Raw genomic sequence first — 17482 nt, forward strand, 5'->3', positions numbered from 1 at the left:
TCATCTACATATAGCACTTACGAAGTTATTTAAAAGCATACCTCCCTGGACATAATAAAATAAAACGTGATAAAGTGCTACTTACAGTGATAATACTGCTTTCTTTTCATTTCTTCCCCATTACTCCTTCTCCTCCCCCTCTAAATTAGGGGATCAGGAATGTTTAAGCAATACAAATGTCAGTAATTTGTATAACTCACTGTTCCAGTACATGCATCTATTTCTATAAAGGTATTTTGATTTTCATCAGTAGCATCCAGTATAGTTACAAATATACTTGAGAGAGGCATAAATCGTTTTTTTTTTTCCTTTGAACAAAGCCAGAGTACATTTTAAAATGTATAACTTCCCCCACATATCCCTTTTTATGCAGAATGTAACAAACCTGTATTTGTTCAGTAAGGTACAAAAGATGAATGCTTTTCCTGAGAATCTTACTGAAACCAAAATGGTTAGAAATGGCTTATTGCAGACCTGGAATGATCTGACATGTATGGAAGGAAAGTCTCATCTACATGTGAAACTTGTAGTATTTCAAGAAGATGCTAATACAATTGCTTGCATTGCTTTCTAAACAAACACATTCCAAATAGCTTTTCCCACAGGCCCAGTGTTCTTTTGTGCTGTTTGTGTTGCATGGCCGCCCACTGGCGCTTGTTCAGGGCAGGCCGCACCCTCTGCACAGCTTGGTGTTCTGAAGCTGCACAAGTCCCCTGACAAACAGGGCACTGTGTGAATCCTCCACCTACTCCACACAGAGGGATGCCCCCTGCACTGCAATTGCATACCCAAACTCTTCTCATGAGCAGTTGTTTGTGTGACTTAAACCTTATCTGTGTGTTGAAATGAGGAAGGTTTGCCTTCTGTTTGTTTAAAAGTACATGCGTGTATAATCTTTCCTTTTCCTTCTTCCTGCAGGTGTTCCTTTTGATCCAGAGTGAGAAGATAAAAAGTGATTTTGTTTACCTTAGCTGGCTGGCTCGCTGCTGTGAGTCACTTTACTTTCAGCATTGCGGAATACAGATCCTCCTCTATTGCGTCAGTCCTGGCAATCCACTCTCCTAATTGAATTTAATGTTGTAGGAGGATTCAGGACTATGAAAGTGAAAAGCTGATTGCACTAGTTATAGTGTGGGTGGTTATTGCACCTTTCATACCTCTGGCTTTTATAAGCAATTACTGCTTCAGTGCAATGCTGTTATAGTACTGTCAATGCAGCTTTGTCCTGACCAGTGACCCTTTTTCCTCTCAATTGTGTACTCAATTGCATGAGTGAAGACTTTCTGTCTTAAAACACTGAGTTACATCTCTAAAATGTTCCGAGTAAAATACAAAATAGAAGCATTCATACTGGGTCAGGCTCAAGGGTCTGTCTGCCTTCAAGGTTAGCCAGATGTCTAGGGAAGAGAAGAGTCAGGCAAGCATACATGGTATTTTTCTTCCTACCATGTTACTCTACATGTTGTCCAAACTGCTGTGCCTGAGGGATATCCTTATAATCTCCAGCATGTGTTTTTCTTTCAAAAACTTTTAGAAGAGTTCTTTCCTTGAATTTCATTGAATCAAGGAAACTTTTGCCGTGTTTAATATTCTATAACAAATCTTACTTACCAGTTTTTAAAACAGTGCAGAGTACACCTCAGTACAGAGACAGCTGCTGTGCCACATACAAAATAATATAGAAGTGGGCTTTTCTGAGGACTCAAGTCTGAGACTCCCTGGGCTAATTTGTTTTCCTTACAGTGCCTCAATATAAAAATGTTTTCTTATCAAACCATTTTCAGCAGTTGTACCTGGAATGTAAATATGTATGTTTTGGGATGTTATGCCATATTTTAGATGTAGTAAACATCTCCTAACATGATCTTTCCAGACAGGCACATCACACATAGGGATGCCTATCTATGACTCTGTTTTAGGATGTGCCAGTTTATTTCCTTTTTAATTAAGCTGCAGTACCAGATTGTGTTTATGAATGTTTTATTTGAATATTTTATGGGAATGATAAATATAGTTATCTTTTTGTGTCAAGTATGTAAATTACTAACAGATCACATTATAATGCATTAATGTCAGAGTATAATTAGGGATTGAGTATTAAACAATTCAATGCTGAAATATTTCCAAGGGGCAAAGTACAAGAGATGCATCCTTTTACATGACAGAATGTAATAATTGTTTAGTATGATAGTACTATTTATACCAAATTCTTCTTGAAGGGAAAGTCAAAAAACCATTGGATTAGCACAGAACTGCATTGCTCTAGGTAGATTGGTGTTGGAAATTGAGAACTGGCTGTTTACCACTGTATATGGTATTTGGAGCTGATGAGAGATAAATCCAATTTGATGTCTTGCTGCCTCCTAAATGAGAAGAATCTATAAATTCTGTGATTTGGTGTTATATGTTTGTTGTTGATTACCACCCATTCTACCTGCAATATAAGTATAGACGTAGTGGACACAGATAGAACAAGCTAAACAGTCTCTCTTTTGTAAAAACACAACAGTGATCCTTATGTGAATAGCCAGGTACTCTCAGAGCAGCTGTTAAAGCTTGAAAAATAAAGGAAAACTTACTTATATTTTCTTTTCTCCCAGTGTTTGAATAAACCTGGAATTATGAATACCAACCATAGATTCAAGAGAACGGCTTCTTATCACCAAGAAATAGAACTTTTGTGTTTAAACGCCCTAGTAGAATTTCTACTCATCAAGATAGAAGATTCAGATTCATTTATTTCTAACTGTGATGTTTAAAGACCAATGAAAAATTCTAGTCATATACACAAATTTAAAACCAGTGTGGGATCTAGGAATTTAGAAACATTTTTTTCTAGCAATGACAAGTTTTGTTATGCTTGGAGGGGCTTCAACCTCTGCCCTCTCCTTTTGATTTGTTATGAATTCATGGGAATTGAAGGTTTAGACTGACATGGGCACCAAGTATTAAAGACCTCAGTTTGGTGCCAATTAACTTTTTTTTGTCTGTAAGGACACATAATTCTAAATCTTATCATATAAATGGATTGCCATTTGTCCTGCATAAAAAACTTCTCTGATGCTTTCCATTCTATTCCTTAATCACATCTGAAATCATGAGAGTTGTCCTTGTTGCATATCTGTGAAATATAAATTAAGATGTAAACACTATAATTATTCCTTTTGACGCTGCTATTCTCTGCTGAATTGGCTGTTATCACTAGTAAGGCAGAAGATAAGGACGAGTTCCCCTTCCCAGCCTCATGCTCATGGCTGAGACATTTACATTAAACAAAGAAATACAGGAATATCTGTTCCACCTGCCACTGAATATTGTGCATAGCATATTCTTTTCACAATTCCAGCTTTTTCTTGTTGTTGCAGATATTATGAATAAGAAACCACAGCTAGCCTGGAAGCTCTATCTGAAGATGGAAACATCAGGGGACTCCTTTAACCTACTGCAGCTCATTGCAAATGATTGTTACAAAGTGAGTTTTCTCTTTAGAGCTTGGTGTATAACATGTTAATTCAGTGATTGTATCAACAGTCATTTTTTGATAGTTTTTATCATTGTCATCACTAGTGAATTTTCTGTTGTAATGGCAGGATGTCTAATAATGTGAATGAGTTGGCAAGGATTAGTCAGTATTTTAACCTACAGGCCTTCTTGGTAGAGAACCCATTGATTACACTGTTGGTAAATTACTGCATGCTTGAGCTATCAATAATAATAACACTTGCTTCTCCTACTAGGGATTCATTATGGGTAGAAAGGACAAAAAACCTTAAAGGAAAAAAATCTAGCATAGATTCAGCAAGATGCCTCATGCTTCATGCTGCTTGTTTTTTTTTTTCAGGACAGTATTGTGTTTTCCTTACAGTTTGCAATGGGAGATACTCTTTGTGATCTCAAAAGCAATATTCTAAAACTGAAAGAATTATCCCTTGTACTTCTTTCAACTACTCAGTTACCATCTCACCCTAAAAGTCTAGTTGCTCAAGCAAGTGACTATGCCTCTGGTGTTTCCCATAACTGCAATTTGTGAAAGCAGGTTGACAATCAGACCTCATGTAAAATCTCTCTCTAGATCATTTAAAGTCTCACTTAAATCAGTTGATTGCTTTGTCTAAATTCTTTTCAAAACCTTCTTGTCCTGAAGAGGAGAAGTAGCTTCATATTTTGGATTTATCTAGAGCTCTTAAAAGCTGCATATATAGAGCTAAATTTTTCAGCCTAATTATATGTCTACATATGGCCATAAATGACTGCTCCAAAATTGTTACTTTAGTAATATACTTTGTCTTTCTACACTAGCAGCCATTGTACCTCTTGAACTAAATAGCAAGGTCCATGTTGTTTGATTTTCTGTGGCATTTTTCGGTTGTTTCTGAAACATTACATTATATTGGAGATTCACAGACAGTGCCAGAGATGTGACTTAAGAAGGCAGTTGCATTAGGCTTTGTTCAATGGAAAACAGAATGAACATGAATGGAACAAGGTCAGCAGTGTCCTGAGAGGTGGTGTAGCTGGATGCCTGGTTGCTGTGCTGATAGAAATTGGTCAGTGAGGAAGTTGGCACACAGTATTTCGTGTTAATTTCTTGATGCTTTTTATGCAATAGTCCATCTTGTCCATATGGGGAACAGCACATGACTTGGGGTGAAGCATTTCCTAGATTTATGTCAGATAGAAGAAGAACATTAAACCTTGCTTAGTGGAACTAGATCAGATACTAATTTGGATAGATCAGTACTCTAATTTTTCTTCTTCTTTTGACGCATCTGGTAGTGTTTATACTCACTATCTTAACTTCCCATACATTGAAGTGTTTGTCAGTCACCAGTGGTTAAAATCAACATTTATGTGAAGAAATGAGAATTATTACTCATCCTGTAGTACCAGTGTTTCTCTGACTAAGGTTTCCAAATGTAGCTCCCACAGCCTGCACTTTTTTCTCTGCAGGCTTCCAGCTACCAAAGGACAGGAGGTTGTGCTCACTCTACCTTCTGTGATCTTTCATGGGAAAATTCTAGTCACAAACAACATTGTCCTTCAGGCTTGCTCAAGTGGAGAGCACTCATACAGCCCACATGAGATGTGCTATGCTGACTTCAAAAGCCACAGTTAATCTGGTCACTCCTTTTGCATTGACTGTTGCCAAGCAACTTGCTCCTGGTTCCCAATTACAAGTTGAGAACCTAAGGCAGAAAAAAGATAGGGTACACATAGGGATTTTCCTATGCTAAGGAAAATTTTGGATTATAGAGTCACTGAATCTTCTTTTGTACTGTATTGTAACAGTGAAGAAAAAAGATTAAGTTAAACTCAGAAGATAAACAAATATGTGGCCATGTCTACATGAGGAAATGTGGTTTCATCTTCAAATGTCTGGACTAGTTGGAGGTTGATATTCTGTCAAGGGTTTTGGTATAGTTGGTACGACACTAGATAAGGGCACCTCAAAAAAAGATGTTGTAATACCACCTCTTTCCCATTTCTTTAACTGCAGTGTCCCTGTTCTGTGTCACTTGCTGCCTGCAGAAAAACAGGGAAATGCACTTTGCTTCTACAGCTTATTGCTGATTTCAGAACACTGGGTTCTGTGTTTTTAATCCCCTTTTGAAAGGTGGTCAGGAATAATGTTTCACTTTCTGTGCAGATGCGTCAGTTTTACTATTCAGCCAAAGCCTTTGATATTCTGGAGAGACTGGATAATAATCCTGAATACTGGGAAGGCAAGAGAGGTGCTTGTGTGGGTGTATTTCAAATGATCTTAGCTGGACGAGAAGCAAAGTGAGTATTCTGTGTTGTATCTGAATTTATATTGCTCTTTTCCTATTTCAGCTAGCTGTAAACCAGAATTATAATCTCAGCTTTAGGACTACATATCACCTTCCAATCTTTTATTGAGCTTTCAGAGAATAGACATTCCATTCAGATGCTCCATATGCAGTCTTCAGCTGGAAGTCTATCTTCCACACCAACAATTATAGAATATATGGTAGAGAATAATTTATGAGCAAGTGCTGTGGACTATAAAATACCAAAATACTTTAGTCATCAGCACTAGGAAAAGCTAGGTTATAAGTGTAGTAGTATGTTCATGAACTGGGGAAAAACAACATCATTTCATCTTGATGGTGTAAGAATGGAAAACTATCACATGACATTTTAAAATGCATAGAACAGAACTAAGGGAACATTTACTCAGCACTGTAGGAAGGACATGATTTCTCTAAACAAAGAGTAGATGAGACTGTGCTTTCATTAAAATTTACCTTCTGAAAACACTGACCGTGTCACACAAATATACTTACTTGATGAAACCTTAAAGGAAATCATCTGTGTTACTGATAATTTTGTTTTCGGCCCATTTCACTGGATGGGGGAATGAGAGAGAGTAGTGAAGCTGTATTTAAGAACTGCTCCCTTGTGAATATTCTGCTGTGATGCCAGATGGCCATTGTCTTCTGGCCAAAGTTGCTGTTTCCTATATGACTGGTAGGTGTGTATCTTGGCTTCTACACCTTCCTTCTATTCACTTCTCTGCTGGAATAATCTCATTAACTACTATACCTTTCAAGTGTCCTTTTAACAATCACTGCAGCAGATGCAGTAAAATACACATAACTTGCCTGTTTTTCAAAGTATGCAATTAAGTTCTTATTGTAAACTAAATGGCAAGCTGCAGCAGGATTTATATAGGTTTAATAGTAATAGGTTTATTCTATTAGGAATGTTGATTTCCATGTTATTTGTGTTTATGTGTATTGTGTTATGTGTAAAGTGCTTTGGCAGCATTAAGCTAGATGTTGCCATACTAAAGACTAGCAAATAACATTAAAGAACTTTTTAAAGTTTGGTTTGTTCTGGGGAACAATTTTGCAAGAGTGAGGGTATGTATACAAATACACACATATGCAGACACTAAACTAATTACATTTTCATGATTTTATTTTTTAACTTATCATTTCTTTACAATTGTATACAAGACTGTTTTGTTGATCGCTTTTTTTGTCTCTGGGATCGCATCTATCGTGCATTTTAACCTATTCCAGCACTGCAGATGAATGGACCTCTCTGTCTCAGAGAACCTATGTTTTGTGAAATAGTTTGATGTGAGCAGTTTATTGTATCAGTTGGGTCTAACCCTCACTTAAATCTTTGCTTTTCACCCTTGTAGAGAGACTCTGCGGGAAGTTCTGCACCTTCTGAAGAGCACTGGTAATTCTCAAGTAGAGTACATTGTTCGCGTCATGAAAAAGTGGGCCAAGGAGAACAGAGTCCCTGTTTGAGTCAGTGTCACAAAATGAACCAGGTCAGTTGCTCCTGTATGTCTGGCTGGAAGACAAGGGTCTTGGTTTCTCCTGTGCATTCTGGGTATCTCCTTCCTTGCAGGACTTTAGGCATTCAAGCAGGTTGACCCAGCTGAGGAAGAACGTCCTGCACTGAGATTCAAAACATACAGCAACTTTATTGGCATGTTTTCTGTTGTACCACTCTATTCCTCAGAGATTTTTTAATAGCAGTTCCAACTGTCTAAAAAATCAAGGTGCACCTCAAATATTCCTCCACAAAAGTTACTGAACTGCATGGTGGGTTTTTTCCCCAGCAAGCCTTTTGGCCTCTGGAGAAGAACAATTTGTTACGTGACTCAGACAAACCTACTTTAGCAAGTGATGGAGTGAGGCAAATAGAGATGGTGACAGTGATACCATTAGGCACTGCTAGGGTATCAGATAATACAAAAGGCTTAACATAGAATCATATGATCATAAAATGGTTTGAGTTGGAAGGAACATTAAAGATCACCTAGTTGATGGGCTGCCATGGGCAGGTACCTGCCATGGGCAGGTACAGCTTTCAGACAGTTTTTTTTTACTCAGAGCTCAGGTTCCTCAATACTTTATCCATCCTGGCCTTGAACAGTTGAAGGGGTGGGCCATCTACAACTGCTCTGGGTAACTTGTTCCAGTGCCTCACCACCCTCATAGTAAAGAATTTCTTCCTGATACCTAAGCTAAACATAATCTCAGTTTGACACCGTTCCCTCTTATCCTGTCATTACATGCCCTTGTGAAAGGTCTTTCTTCTTTAGGACTTTCATAGATTACCTATCTGGGTATTCTGAGGAGTATCCTTTTCTGGATGAATTTCAATTCAATATATATATATATATTGAATTTCAATTCAATATATCTACCAATACCCTAATTTGTTTTTTTTTTTGTCTGTAAGGATTGTTTTCTCTCTTATCATCTTTTTCAGAGCATGGAGACTTATTTGACTGATGGTATTGTTCAATCTCACTTTGAAATTTAACACTCAGAACATTTCTTCATGTTAATATAGTTCACATGAGAACTTTATCAATCTGATGGATAAAAAGATCTTTTGAATTATTTTGTTCAGCATTTACCACTGTCATGAGCAATATATTCATTATACTTATGGATTTATTATACTGTCCTGTTTTTTTAAGGAGAACAGTTCAGGGAATACATAATTCTAAAAGAAGGCAACAGTTGTAACAAAATTGTCTTATACATTTGATAGTAAAAGCATTTGTATATTATTTGTAAAAGAAAACTTTACATTTTATAAATTTGTAAAATACTTAAGTATTTTTTTATCTTTTGAGGGGAATTGAGAATACCATATTCCCTACTGTCTGTGCATTGATTAAAGCTCTTATTTGAATCTACAGTTGAATGTCTGATTGGTCTGTGTTGCTTCACATTGCAGAAGTTGAAATAGCGTATTCATTTTGCTGTGGAAGAGGGCAGGTTTGTGGCTGATTGTTAAGTGCATGTTCATAATCAGTGAGAGGCAGGCCAATGGCCTTGGTCCTGATCTTATAGTAGTTTGCTGAAACTAAGGCAGCCAGATGTATGTGGAACATGCACACCTTTCTGCCATATAATGTGTCTGGTTTTACTGCTTTGAGCAAAAATGTGGGTATCATTGTTCAGGTGTCTAGAAGTACATTGATAGTTGTGGTTACTTGCACTTAAATCTAGAAACTGATCCATTGCACTAGCAACAATGAGCCTTTCAGCAGGGCCAATGTTACACTCATTCAAAAGAGGTGTGAAAGGAGCAGTATTTTCACTGAAAGTAGTTACAAAACACTTCACTCATGAACAGCATTTTTCTTTTCCATCTCAGTTTAATTAACTTGGAAACAGATTGGGAATACAATTATGAATCTTGGTACAAAGCTTCAAAAAATCATGTTGGTGACTTTGTAGCAGATGTTAAATGCATCTAATTACTCCCTTTATTGAAGCTTAACCTGCAGGAGAGCTGAAGAGCATCCAAATCCATTACAGACCATTTTACATGTTGGTTGAATCTTCTGAAATAAGTGTGATGGTTTTGCAGCATAAGGGCTTGGGGGCCAATTTTAATTTCTCTTGTCTGTGACAAGAAGTTTTAATGCAGAAGGGAAGAAGTTTGGTTTTTAAACTCACCTTTATTTACTGTAGCCATAATGTCATATTTGATATGCTAAATAACATGGGCTTTAGCACAGTGCATTTTATTGACTGGCAATAAAGCTTTTATCATTTAAGATAAAACAGGGGACTGCAGGGCTTTGCCTTGAGCAGTGATGAAATAAGGTATTTTACATCCTGTCTTAGCATTTTTAGGTCTCGGTAATAGAACAGATATGTAGGTACTAGTAAAATGCAGAACAAGAAAAGTACTGAAATACTGGTGTTTATAGAAATACTTCTAGAATGTGTCTTCCATTGTTTAATCTGAGGTCATATTCAAAGAACAGAGATGAGAAGTTGCCTTAGCTGATACAGAAATGAAAGGTAGTAAAGAATAGATAAAATTTTATCCCTGTCCATTTCTATATTTCCCTAAATTGTGGAAATTTAAGGAGTCGAGGTACTCTAAATAGGATGGCTAGGAGTGAAGGCAGATGACCTATTGAGCAAGCAGGCAGTGAAGAATGCATGTGCAGAGTCAGTGAAATGGGTAAATTTATTGGGTCAGGAGTAAGTGAATATAAAATTGAAACAGTGGCATTTCAGATAATGTAATGAAAGGAAGACTAAAGCAGAAAGAAATTGCTGCATCATTATAATTTCAAGGAAGAATATGGAAATTAGAGTTATACTCTGAATAAGCATCTGATTCTGGAAAAATAAGCTACAGAGAATGCACAGAAGCTGCTCTGCTAGCAATCATAGCATTAATAGTCACTAGTAGAGAAAGCCAAACCCCAAATAACATGTAACTGCTTTTAGTTGAGTGCTGACCCATTCCTGACGGATAAGAAAGTCAACCTTGAATTAAACTTGTTAATACCTGAACAGCAGCTATGACAGTAACACCTAAGTGAATTAAACTGGAGGTGACAAGTTCACTGTGAAAGAAAAGTCATGTCACATTATAGCTCTGGACTGTAGCAGGCATTTAGGTTTATGTGGTTCCCTCAGCTGCAAGCTGGCTCATTGATCTTCATAAGAAAGCTGTCTGAGTGTGAATGAGGAGCTTGGCTAGTAGGCAGTCAGACACAAAGTAAACAATTACCTAAATGGCTGCTGCTACTTGTAGCTTCACTATGTGGGAGCTATACATGCATTGAAGAAAACATCTAGATTTTGCCCACTGCTTTACTCTTTGACCATTTTTCCTCTGTATTATCTCCAGAAGTAACTTCCACTCACTCTTTTTGAAGTTTCATTTCCAAATTTCCCTCTTCCCTTCCAGTCTATGACATGGTGATTGAATAACCAGACAATGGCATGAAAGTGTTACCAATATCATTAAAATCAAGTCATTAGTCAAGTGATAGATAAGCTGGCCTAAGACTATGTAGTGCAAGATGGTAGATTTCACCAGTGTTGAATCCAATAACTAACTCGACTTACCATAAAATATTTGCCAGAAAAACTTAAGAGTGTTAATTTGAAGATGGACAATGAAAAATCCGTAGTTTTATTTTGAAATTTATTCAAATGGTTTAATCATATTTGCTTTTTTAGAAATTGTACCTTAATTCTAAATTCAACTTGTTTAGCCTTGTTTTCTCATATTCAGTTCTTCCAATGTTCATCATTGCTGTTAACCATTAAAGCCCGGCATTCTTTGGTTTGGTTTGGTTTTTTTTGTGGTTTTCTTTGGAGTTCTTTTTTGTCTTTTAAAGTGCAGCAAGTCAATTCTTGTTTGTATGAAAGACAGATTCCCCTGTAAAGGTGTCTTGCTGGCTGGAACATTGGCAGTTGGTTTGCCAACAGATTTTTTTTGAAAACATGGCTGCTTAGCACTGGACAAAATTTCTCTCTGTATGTAACATTAGAATATGCTTCTTCATAGAGCTGCTTGTTATTCTTCTGCAGAGGTACTCAAAGACTGCATTCACCCTTTTGGCCATATTATCACAGGGGAGCCTTGCACTAAACTGGTTCTTAGCTGGGACATGATAGCTAGGATTTTTCCAGAATTGGTATTTTCCAGAATACAGTCTATGCTTTGGAAGAGACAGCCTACCTTTTGTTCTACAAAAATACATTTTGTTCAAATTGGCTTAGTTTTCCACCTTACGCAGATCACTCTGCATGACTGCTTATCCCCACTAATTACTAGTTTGTTTCTCTGGAGCTATTTATTAGCACAGTTTTACAGCCATATCTGAGTCATCAAGGGGTTTGTTGGATCCTCCATACTTGCAGGATCCCCAAGACATTGTTATTGATGACTGATGGCTGCTTTTCATCATTTATCATTCTCAATTTATTTAACATGTACCTTTCAGATATGGTATTATGCTATTTTTTAAAATTAGGTATATGACATCAGAAATATATGCATTACACTTGCAGGAACTGCAGCACTGTTATATTCAGCTAAACTTGTAAAAGATCCATGTCATAGGAGATATTTCCCATTCATTCTTTATTAAATGAGCCTTTCAGCATCCCAGAGAGACTAATACAGTCCAGTTGCTCAAGTCCTTTTGCATAATTTGAAACAACTCTTTTTTTGGCCCTGCAATCACATTTAGGCACACACTAAAAGGTTACCTTTGACTTCGTAGAGTTTAAGCTTTCATTTGGAACAAATAAAGCAGGCATTTCACATCTCTGGGCAAGGGACAGCTCCTAAATTCCTGATAGGTCTTGCTTAATTGATGAATTACACTAGCATCTATTTATAGATTTAAAAACAAAAGTAATGTTTATATTTAGTAAGAGCTGTGACTTTTGATAAGACACAGCGACACAGTGTATTCTTCAAATAAAAAGAGAACTTCTGTTTCAATTCATGTTTACATGCTTGAATTGTGCTTAGTTGTTTCACATGGTATTATTCTTAGTAATTCTTGAGAAGAATTTAAAATAATGCAGTAAAATAAATAATGGTCTTTAATATGCTTTTACAATAGACCTTCAAGACTATGGGTCTCCAGTTATTTGAACAGGAAATATGCTGTCTCATAGTTTGTAGTGATTCTCAGATACAGCTAAATCAAACTAAAAAGTGGGATACTACGTATGCTGTTCCATGAACCCAGGAATTGCATTGAGTTTTTTGCAGTCCTTAAACCACACCTTAAGCTGGTCCTTAACTGGAGATGAGTAATAAGCCTTAGACTCCACCTTGATCACTGTAAGCAACTTCCATGTGGTCAGTTCTGTGGAAAAAACCACACACAACAGTTCAGAATTATAAAAGGTAACATTTTAAGAACACATGTAATAATGTTGACATGTTTACATCATGTAGTAAAGAACCATGCTCCAATTCCAACAGCTCCAATTCCAACATTATTGTAACAGCTACAATTTTCTTGGATGATTTTGTCCTTCTTAAGCATGATGGGATCATTATGCATGTCTACTCTAAAGCTATTTGTACTCTTTTTGTTGCCTTACATTAATGGGTGAGGCCATTATATGGGGAGCCATTATGTGACAAAACTCAGTGTCTTATTTTGCAGAGCTGTTGAATTTACTCAGATCACATGATGTCATTGTGTCTCATGAATCCATGTGTGAAAGCTGTCTCTAAGAAACTGTTACAAAAATTAAATTACAAAACCTGATAAACCAAGTCATAAACTGCCTGGTATATTCCCATATTGATCATTATCCTAACGTTTTCATTCTACCAGTTCAGTATTACTTTTGTCTGACTTATTCAGGATGCCACATGTGCTGAACTTAGTCATTACTGAACAAACTGAGAAGCTGTCTATATAAAATTGTGGTGGTTTTCCCCACCATTTAAAGGCATAAGAGCTATTTTCTGGTCACAGCAAAGTAATTTCTGAGGCAAGCTTTACAAGACTCCTGACTCAGTTTAGCCAGTTGTTCTCAAGCAGGTTTTATCACTTTTCATTCTGCACATCCTCGTTCCCTACTGAGTGTTTTCCCTTCCTGTCTCCCCATTAATGTGATGGCCTTACAGGACTACTGCACTACTGTAAAGTACTGATGCTTTCCACTTCTCTCTTCCTCCCCTTGCACCACCTCTGAGCATGATTTGCATCACTCCCAATTCACAGGCATTCAAGGCAAGATATTTTCAGATTTGTTAAAACGCTAAGTCCTGTTGTTAAAAACAAGAGCAGGCTCCTGGTACTAAAGTGATTTCAGCATTTATTATAAGAAAAAGAAAGGCCTGATGCTAGGGGGCCCGCGGGCCGAGCAGGAGCATTCCCGTCGAGGATGCTGCAACGCCGGTGCTGGGTCTTATTGAACAGCGATGTCCCCGATGGAGCGGCAAGCATTCAGTGGGTCAGATGCCCCTTTTTATCCTGTTTTTTGTCCCTTTGGATTGGTTTCTTTTTGGATCCTTCATTTGCATGGAGGTTTAAGGGGCTTGATTGGCCCATGACAATTCTGTCCAGGCTGGCTCGTTTCGCTTTGGGTGGGGCACTTTACTTAGGTGTATTATGGTACGTTGAGTAAGGTGTTTCTTATAACTACCCTTTTAAACCCCTTTTACCATAACCAAACTAACAGTACATGCTTAACAATCTATCAACTATTTTACAACAGTTTCTAACCTATTTTTAACACTGTGGAAGGCTAAAAGTCAACATGACACTAAGAATAACTCAGTCTCTTAAAACAGTGAGGAGGTGTTCAGATAAGAGTAGACTGTACTATTATTTACCAATGTCAGGGGTAATTCTTTTAAGGTCAGAAAAATGACATCTGAAATAGAAATGTTTTACAGAAAATGTAGTTTGTTTTCACAGGCATTTTGGGTATGTATCATCCAGTCTGTTCTTAAAATCATCACTTCTATTGCTGCTATTCTACACTTGTTTTAATATGCTTCAAAAACTTCACATCATGTCTTCTGAAAATCCAACTTGAGGTGGAAAAAAATTAGTTTTAAAGAATTTCATTTGTCTATTTAAATTATTCATGTATGAAAAGTCGTTTTTCATATGTAATTTTTCAGATGCTATTTTTAATACTGTGGCAAATCAAAAGCAGCTTTGTGTTGAATCTGCAAGTTTGGTATGTAGTTAATTCTCAGTGATAAATATGAGCTTTGCTTTTTTGAAGGCAGTTTGGCTTGGAAATAAAATCGTGGAAGTATGAAAATGCTGAACTGCACATGCAAAGTATGCTTCTGACTATTCTGATCATCAGCTTGTATGAATGTTAAAAATGTAGTAATTTGTTTATGCAATCACTCTCAGCTGTCTGTGATAATGTGCACTTACCTAGGTGTGGAACTTACATCAGTAAAAACAGTTTCCAAAGTGCTGAGAGGCATTGAAAAACTTGGGTAGGAAATTGGAGTTTTGGTAAAACCAGCTTGAAAATGAAAGGAGGAACAAAAAAGAAAAATATTTCTTCAAGGTCACAGCAAATATTATGTTGTATGTCTTAATAACTCTTAGAAGGTTGCTTTGCCATCTACATATATGCCATCTACATGAAATTCTCCCTTTTGGTAGGATGATCATTGCATGACAGGTGTTGCCTGAACAGTAACTATAATAATTTAAAATATATTACAGTATTTAATAAAAATAGGTTTCCTATAATTATCACAATATTTATATTTCACTAAAAACTAGGAAATAGCACCATGGCAAGTGACCAAGGCTCCTCTAGCCAGAACTCTGCCTGAGTCCACTCTAAAGGACACCAAGAGTGTTCGTCTTCTCCTAGGTCAGCACCCAGAAAAGAGACCCTGAGAAGGCAAATCTGTGGCACATTACCTTTTGTACTTCTGAGAATTACTTCCAGACCCTTTTAGTTCATTAAACAGCATTACTACTGGTTTAAGTGTAGAAATTGCAATTCACACTGAGAAGTCCCTACCTGGCTAGTCTTTCTTTCTCGTTTTACAGGTGGGTGGCACAGCTACAGGAAATCATGACTCATATTCTTGTGTGGCTTTCATTGCTATTGGGAGAAGAAAACCGGCAGACAACAATGCAGAGATAAGACAATAACCTGACTCCAAAGTTTCAGACAGCCTGTTAATCTTCGGCTGCCTCCAGGGGTGCTGGCCTGATGGAACAGGCTTTTCATGGGAGATAAGCATCCCATGCCACAAATATCTTTAAAGAAATAGTGCAAATGAGGAAAAAGTGGGGGAGAACTCCCCAGAGCACATAATCCCTCACAACCTCTGTAAACGTCTAGGTGTTTTTACACTTTCAAATGAGCAGGTGTGAATCATAAAAGAGCTACCATTAAAGAAGTCTATGCTTTTCAAAGACAGCTCCTCTTCTGTTTTAAATTCTGCTTAGGTACAGTTTAAGTGATTGTCACAATCAACATGTAACAGGCAGATGCTCCTCAGTTTAAGTTTCTTTGTCAGTTCATTGAAGTCTGCTGCCTTTCTATATGTTTGTATTTTTAAGGAAAGTGTGTGTGTGCCCACGCATATTACTGGGTACTCCTCTACAAAATCCCTTCTATGTTTATTTCTGATGAATTTTCTTGCTCTTCTTTCTATCTACAAAAAAAAAAAATCTAGGATTTCAACAAAAAGGTTATTTTAAAGACCTGTTGAATCGTTCAGGTTGAAAAATACAAGTTTAAGTTCATTGAATCCAACCATTTGCTCAGCAGTACCCTAGCCACCACTAAGCCATGTCCCTAAATGCCACATCTACATAGCCCTTAAATACCCCCAGGGAGTGTAAGCCAACCACTTCCCTGGGTGGCCTGTTCCATTGCTTGACAACCCTTTTGATTAAGAAATTTTTCCTAATATCCAATTGAAACCCCTTTTGGTGCAATTTGAGGTCAACTTTTTCTTGTCCTATTGCTTGTTATTTTTGTAATTCAGTGGCTTTAATTTTCTTGTGATGACTTAGAAGGTAACTAATTTTTTCCCCTGTTTTTTCTTCCTTCTTAGAAAAGTAAAGAATAAACCTGCAAAGAGGAATTTCCTAGGGATCCACTGCTTGGCAGAGAAAACATCTCAAGGGCTGACATCCCCAAATTAATGTCATTTAAGACAGGGTTCACACACCACCTGGAATCATTACTACTATAGAAGTTTACAGCTTATTTGTCATAACTCTAGTGAGCTCACCCTTAGCACTAGGACAAAAGTTGCATGCTTGCTCCAGCAAGAAATCTTGACACCAGAAGCAGAAACAATTATTAACAAGTAAAAAATAAGAAGTAACTGGAAAAGGGTTCTTATCTTGTTAGTTACAATTGATTTTGCTACTGTTACCCAAAGGAACAACTGACCCATATTCTGCTTGGTAAATGCACCTACTTAAGAGCTGATGTTTAATGTCTTAATATTTCATCTTCTCTCCAGGCTCAAAAGATATTCCCACAACAACTTCTCCAAGCAGCTTGCTCTTCCTTGACAAGGATGCAATTCTTCTTTCCTTTTTCTCTCTCCGCTTTTTCTTCCTAACTTGCAACTCCATCTAAATGAAGCTCCTGAGGCTTTGAATTTTCTCTGAAGTTTCTCTAAGTCAACAGTCTTATCCTATGCATTAGCTTAAAGAATGTTACAATGTTCTGTAGGCCATAAAAATCATCAGTCATTCAGAACTTGTGTCAGCTTTAAATTTCTCATTGAGAAAATTCTTCTGAACAGCAGGGATGATTACACCCTCACCTTTGGTTGAGGAGCTCACACTACCATGACACATCCCTTCCTGTAAATCCCTTGACTTCTTTCACTTGATGACTTGCCCTGATTTCTAGCTTAAGTGAGATAAAAGACAACATTTTTTTTCCATTAGCTACCTCTGAGATACACAGTCATGCCATTTATGTTGTTCTGGCACAAAACATGGTGTTGGAAGACCACTTGTCATCTCAGCAAGTGAGCAAAAGATGCACCTAAATCCACTTCTAGGGGTAAAAAGTGCTGTGCTTCCAGTTAGAGGAGCAATAACTACTTGTTGCATAAAAATTGTTACCATTTTTAAAACTTCCTACTGCCATTGAAACCTTGCACTTTTGTCAATTTGTTCAAAGCATTTCTTAAAGCTCTGGAGAGGTGTTCAGTGTCTCTTGGGCTCAAA

At 37.2% G+C, this 17482-nt stretch overlaps 1 protein-coding gene across 7 annotated transcripts in view; it reads left to right on the forward strand.

Annotated features, from left to right (window-relative positions):
- IFT56 (intraflagellar transport 56) overlaps nucleotides 1–17410 on the forward strand; it is a 64762-nt gene extending 47352 nt beyond the window's left edge. The window contains exons 15-19 of one of the 7 annotated variants that reach the window (XM_036400747.2): nucleotides 919–988; nucleotides 3366–3472; nucleotides 5648–5781; nucleotides 7172–7306; nucleotides 16762–17410. In XM_036400747.2, the coding sequence (XP_036256640.1) occupies nucleotides 919–988; nucleotides 3366–3472; nucleotides 5648–5781; nucleotides 7172–7283 (423 nt within the window). In that variant the 3' untranslated portion in view covers nucleotides 7284–7306; nucleotides 16762–17410. Of the gene's footprint in view, nucleotides 1–918; nucleotides 989–3365; nucleotides 3473–5647; nucleotides 5782–7171; nucleotides 8695–15325; nucleotides 15702–16344; nucleotides 16718–16761 lie in introns of those variants that run through there. The other 6 variants (XM_036400748.2, XM_036400746.2, XM_036400744.2 and 3 more) reach the window with 6 other exon arrangements.
- Nucleotides 17411–17482: the final 72 nt, after the last annotated feature.

This window comes from Molothrus ater, chromosome 5, assembly GCF_012460135.2.
Source record: "Molothrus ater isolate BHLD 08-10-18 breed brown headed cowbird chromosome 5, BPBGC_Mater_1.1, whole genome shotgun sequence".
Classification (NCBI taxonomy): Eukaryota; Metazoa; Chordata; class Aves; order Passeriformes; family Icteridae; genus Molothrus; species Molothrus ater.